The 6,119-nt window shown below is 21.8% G+C and overlaps 1 protein-coding gene across 1 annotated transcript in view; it reads left to right on the top strand.

Moving 5' to 3' along the window:
* The window catches only part of LOC111623807 (protein transport protein Sec23A-like), a 28,360-nt gene that overhangs the window by 19,923 nt on the left and 2,318 nt on the right, over positions 1-6,119 (top strand). Inside the window, exons 14-20 of the mRNA XM_023366508.1 lie at positions 644-750; positions 835-988; positions 1,107-1,258; positions 2,768-2,855; positions 2,946-3,032; positions 5,443-5,598; positions 5,690-5,755. Coding sequence (XP_023222276.1) covers positions 644-750; positions 835-988; positions 1,107-1,258; positions 2,768-2,855; positions 2,946-3,032; positions 5,443-5,598; positions 5,690-5,755 — 810 coding nt within the window. The remainder of the gene's footprint in view (positions 1-643; positions 751-834; positions 989-1,106; positions 1,259-2,767; positions 2,856-2,945; positions 3,033-5,442; positions 5,599-5,689; positions 5,756-6,119) is intronic.

Raw genomic sequence — 6,119 nt, 5'->3', positions numbered from 1 at the left:
TAATAGTCCTGATGAAACTATATTTTATAATATTTTATATATTTTGAATATATTTTGAATATTTTATCTTAAAATTCATTGCTCATTCAAAGAAAGAAAAATCCTAGAATGAAATATAATTTATTTCTCTTTATAATTATAATCATTGTAAAAAATCCTATTTGTTTATAGACTATTAATGTTCAAAAAGTTAATCTAGCCAAAAACTAAAAATTGCTAGTGATTTCATTTCAAGCTTTTATTCTTTGTTTTGTCTTAAATTAATATATTTAAATGGCATACCCAGATATGAAGAAAAAAATTCTGGAATATTACTATCAATCTTAGTAAGACAAGATTCAAAATGTCTATTTTGTAGTATAATTGTTATTGAAATAATTAAATTTGAAAATTTTCAAAAACGTATTAAATATTTTTACAAGTATTAATTTGAAAATATTTCTTTAATTATTGACTTATTAATCAACTAATAAAATAAATAGGAACAACTTTATTTATAAGCACTTTAAGAAATTATGACTATTTTCTGATTGCAAAAGTTTCATTTTTGTGCTAACTTTAAGCAATTTGACATTAGTATTATAGATAAACATTCTGTTTGATTTTTCTAATTCTATATTATTAATAATTATTTAATTATTAGCATAATGCACCAATTCCTCAAGGAGGCAGAGGATGTATTCAATTCATAACACAGTATCAACATCCAAGTGGACAAAAAAGAGTAAGAGTTACAACATTATCTAGAAAGTAAGTTATTCTTAAATGAAAATTTTGGAATATAATTTGGAATAACTCTTTAATTGTATTTAAATCAAATACATTTTATTATAGCTGGGCAGATGCTACTGCTAATTTGCACCAAATAGCTGCTAGTTTTGATCAAGAAGCTGCTGCTGTTTTAATGGCGCGTTTAGCATGCTTTCGTGCCGAATCTGAAGATGGAGTAGATATATTACGTTGGCTTGATCGTATGCTCATTAGATTGGTAAGTAATTTTGTCAAATATATTATTTTATAATAATTATTTTATTAGTTTAATAATAAATATATTATTTTGTCAAATAAAAATACATAATATTTTATACTTAATTTTTTCAATCTAGTGTCAGAGATTTGGTGATTATAATAAAGATGATCCGAACTCGTTCCGATTTTCTGAGAACTTTTCACTCTATCCACAGTTTATGTTTCATCTCAGACGATCACAGTTTTTACAGGTCTTTAATAATAGTCCTGATGAAACATCTTATTACAGGTATTAAAATTTCATAAAATTTGATATTTATTTTTAACATTTTTCATCAATTTATTAATGGGAGACTATTGATATTGGCTAGTTTTATTGTAAATTTTGTTCATAAAATTAGAATAAGCAAGATAATTACAATAATATTGACAAAATTTAAATAATTCAATTTTTCCTTTATAAAATTTTCTACGTGATCTAATTTTATAGTGATACTTTAATTAATTAAAATTTCATCTCTTGAATTAAACTTATTTTAAATTATTAAATATGTTATTTTGATATAAAAATGGAACAAAATTTAAAATTTTTCAACAATTAGTTATATAAAAATTGAACAAAAATACTCATTACAGTTGTTAAACTAGATTTAAGACTTGTGATTTAATAAACAAAAATAAATATGTACAATTGAACAAAAGCATTTAAACAAATACTTAAATACTGTACTTTATTCATTTCATAGAATTACAATAAATATAATATAATATCAAAAAATTCATTTTATGACAGACAAATATGGTTGATTATACTAGTTCTTGATTCAGTTCACTTATCACATCCTGTGAAAACAAATTACTAAGAACAGCAAAATTAGAAGAAAAAAAATCAGCTGGAATATAACTTTTAAAAATTCTTCTTAAAACTTTAGAAAAACAGTTCTTAGAAAGAGGCATCAAAATTTACTAAAATTGTAAATGACCACATAATACAAATTTGAAATTTTTTCTATAGATTACATGTGAATAATTGCACTTGAACAAAAAGAATGACTTTACTAGGAACAAATATAAAAATAGTTAAGTTTGTTTTAGTTTAGCATAAATAAAATTTTAAATTGTAGCTAATGATATAATTTTAGTTTATATTCCTATTTGATTTGATAATATCATTATTTGAATATTTAGTTTTAAAACAATCAAAATTAGATATTTTACAAAATTTAGAACATATAACATGTTTGGTGCCTCTGATGATGGGCTTGTCAGCCTGAAAGTACTTAGGTTTGAAATTTGTGTGATCAAACAGTAAAGGTCTCATTTGTAGATTTGATATTTTAGTTTTGCATCATTACTTTTTTTATTTTTCAGTTTATATCAATTTATAAAATTATAGAAAAGTATAACTGATTTATAAGTATTTCATTAATTGGATTCCACTATAAACATTGGATATAATAGAGTTCTGATAGAAGTTTTAAAATAACGTTTTTACTGTCTGCAACTGAAAAAATTATACATTTTAAAATAAAGATATTTTTAACTAAACAGCTGTATAGCATACAGCAAAACCACAAGAGCTTGCTTCTCAAAGCTCTTGCATATCAGATTACAAATAATTATCAAGTTGTAAATAATATCAAATTTTGTGTTAAGTTCTTGTTATGTTTTTACTGTAAACAGATTTAACTTTTGCATAATTTTTTAAAGAAAATTTTTATTTAAATAAAATAAATTTTGTAAAATTACTAATTATAAATATTTTCACTTTTTTAATTGAAATATTTATTTAATTTAGACATCTTTTAATGAGGGAAGATTTAACACAATCTCTGATTATGATTCAACCAATTTTGTATGCATATTCTTTTAATGGACCTCCAGAAGTAAGTTAATTTATAGAAATAAACAGCATATTTCAAAAATAAATACATAATATAATTTTTATTTTAAATAAATATATTACTTTCTTTTAGCCTGTTTTGCTAGACACTAGTAGCATACAACCTGATCGTATTTTATTGATGGATACATTCTTTCATATTGTTATTTTTCATGGTGAAGTAAGTATACAAAAATAAATGTTATTTATTTAATTACATAGTTCTTATTAGCTTGTTTTATATAATTTTTTTAATTATAGGTACAAAATTTTATACATTATTAAAAAAAATATTTTATTATTTTAATTTTATTTAACTAAAAGTATTACTTTACACATACATGGGAATTGAATCCATGTTGAAGATGGAATTGTAGGTTCTGAAAATGTTAATCCAGTATAAAGGCTTTTTCTGATTCCCATAAATGTGTAAAATGATACTTTTAGTTAGTTGTAAACTGTGAAGTTTATATACAATTTAATTGAATTAAATTTTATCTGTAAATGATTTTACTTTTAAAAAAATATATTATATTACATTTTCTTGCTTATTTATCATAAATTTTCAAAAACTGTTTTTCTTGGTAAAAAATTAATTTTATTCTAAATTTTTAAATTCTCAGCCACTCAATTATTCATATCAATTCTGAGAAAGATGTGTTTTTAGAATGTTCTAAAATGTTGATATTTTTCATTATGACCAAAAATATGTTTGTCAAATTTTTTAAATTCTGGAGCAAATTGAAACCTTTGAAGTAAGTAATAGCTACAGAAGTAACTTTTAATGCATATATTGAAAAATAAGACATTTTTAATTTTTAATTAAATAACAGTATAGCTAGACAGCATTTTAATGAGAGCACAGAGCATTATGCTAGTTTCTTAAAGACTGAATGCTGTTTTTCATTTATATATAATGTAGTGACAAATCATAGTGTTGACTTAAATAAATCTTCTAATAATCTATTCCTCTCTCTATATGTTTTCAATAATAAAAATATCAACAAGTATTTATTATATAAATAAATTATAATTTATTATTAATATATATAAATATATATATTATTTATATAAATATAAATAATATATATATTTATTTATTATATAAACAACATAAATAAGAAGTATCAAACATTGAACATATTTTCAAATCAAAATTTCACAAATTTGATTATTATGTTGTTGAGCACAAAAGTTGACTGTCAGTTAGTGTACAGGAGAATACTAACAAAAATGTCATAATTACTGAATAACAATGACACAAACTATCTATTAAGGTTTGGCAAGATATGGCCTGCAGGCTGCCAGTTGAACAACCCTGACTAAAACTATTGAGATAACTTTTATCTTTTATCCACAATAATGCTATACACATTTTAATTGATAATGTCATATGTTCAGTTGTATTTTAATATACATAAATTTTAATAACATTCATTATGATATTTCTGAAGACAAAAAATAATTATAAAGGAGATGAGAAAGCAACTTGATTAGAATAAATCAAATTCTTATTGTATTCAGGTCATTTCCAGCTTAGAGTTAATAGTTATATTAAATAGAACTGAAAAAATTAAAAATTTATGTAGTGAATAAGTCATATACAGTAGTTCTGTATACAGTATAAAATCTATTTAGCATTACCTAAAAATTCAAGAAACTATATTTCATATGATAAAAATTTTTGCAAAGAATCTACTCAATTATATTGAGAATGAAAATGTCATTGCTAAGTTTAACTTTTTATTTTATTTAATCAGAATTACTTAGAAATGATTCTTTTATACTTTATAGAGTAAAATAGTTTACTCCAAAATTCTTATTTTCACTTAATTATTATTTTGTTAATTGTAATTCTGAGCATTTGATGAAGTTTAGTTAAACATTTGATAGCAAAAACAGATAAAAAAAAAAAAGATAATAGAAAGTAGATTATTTATTAATAAATTGAATTCACTAATATACAACCTGTAGTATGTTATGAAATAAAAAAAATCAAATTAAATTCAGTACATATTAAATAATAATCTGATTTACTTAATATTTTTAAAATAATATGTTGGAAAATTTATAGATATAATAATTATTATTTGTTGTCAATGATATAACAGATTAAATTGTGCAGTTGCCAGGTTTGAAATAACATACACTTTGTAAAATTTCATAAGAGTTAGTTGAATTAAATAATACAACAGTAACATATTAATTATAATAAAATAACTGAGTGAAAATTCAGAGGAACGATATTCGAATTAAAGTCATACTAATTATGTTTATTACAGCATCCATGTTTCAATGTAGTAAAGATGCTCTAATTCAAATAATTTCATATATTTTACTAAAACAGTAACATTATCATAATTTAATAATATCTGCACAATAAGTGTTAAATTGGTTAATGTAGAGTAATTATTTAAGTGTTTTTGAACTAATAAATAGGAATAGTCAACATTAAAAAAAAGTATACAACTTATCCATAAAATGTAAAAAACTAAATGATAAAAATATTTTATAATATATGATGTTTTCTATTGAAATTTTTTAAAATTAGTATATTGAATGTTGATTTATATTATTTTTTCTATTGTTAGAATATAGCTCAGTGGAGAAAAATGGGATATCACAATTCTCCTGAACATGAAAATTTCCGCCAACTTCTTCAAGCACCAGTAAGCGACGCACAAGAAATCTTACAAAGCCGTTTTCCAATGCCAAGATATATTGATTGTGATCAGGGAGGTTCGCAGGTAAATTAGTCTTTTTATTTTTATTTTTTTCAAATTACATTTTCGTTTATTTATTCATACTCGTATTAATATCAAATCATATTATTTTTAGGCTCGTTTTCTGTTATCAAAAGTAAATCCATCTATTACTCATAATAATATGTATAATTGGGCTCAGGTAAGACCTTTTGTTTTTATATTTGTAATATTTATTACTCATCAGAGTTTAAATTAGAAAAAAAATGTAATATATAGGCACATTTAATGAGTCAATTCTATCTTATCAGATATATTTATTTTTTAATATTTGATTAAAGAATTAAATATTATAATGTTGCTTTTGTTTGTTTTTAGTATTATTAATATACTGTGTATTGCTATAAATTAAAGATCTAATTGGCTCATAAATCTATATCAAGTTTACATTTTAAATTTAAAAAAAAAAGCTTATTTTTAGACTAGGATTTTTTTATCTTTATCTAGTTTTTATTTTCTGCATAATTAATATTCACAATTTATATATATATTTATTTATAACTATA

Source organism: Centruroides sculpturatus, unplaced genomic scaffold (genome assembly GCF_000671375.1).
Source record: "Centruroides sculpturatus isolate CEXI.00-Female unplaced genomic scaffold, Cexi_2.0 scaffold162, whole genome shotgun sequence".
In the NCBI taxonomy this organism is placed as follows: domain Eukaryota; kingdom Metazoa; phylum Arthropoda; class Arachnida; order Scorpiones; family Buthidae; genus Centruroides; species Centruroides sculpturatus.
The sequence above is the reverse complement of the archived record's forward strand: the minus strand, read 5'-3'. Positions and strand labels throughout refer to the sequence as shown.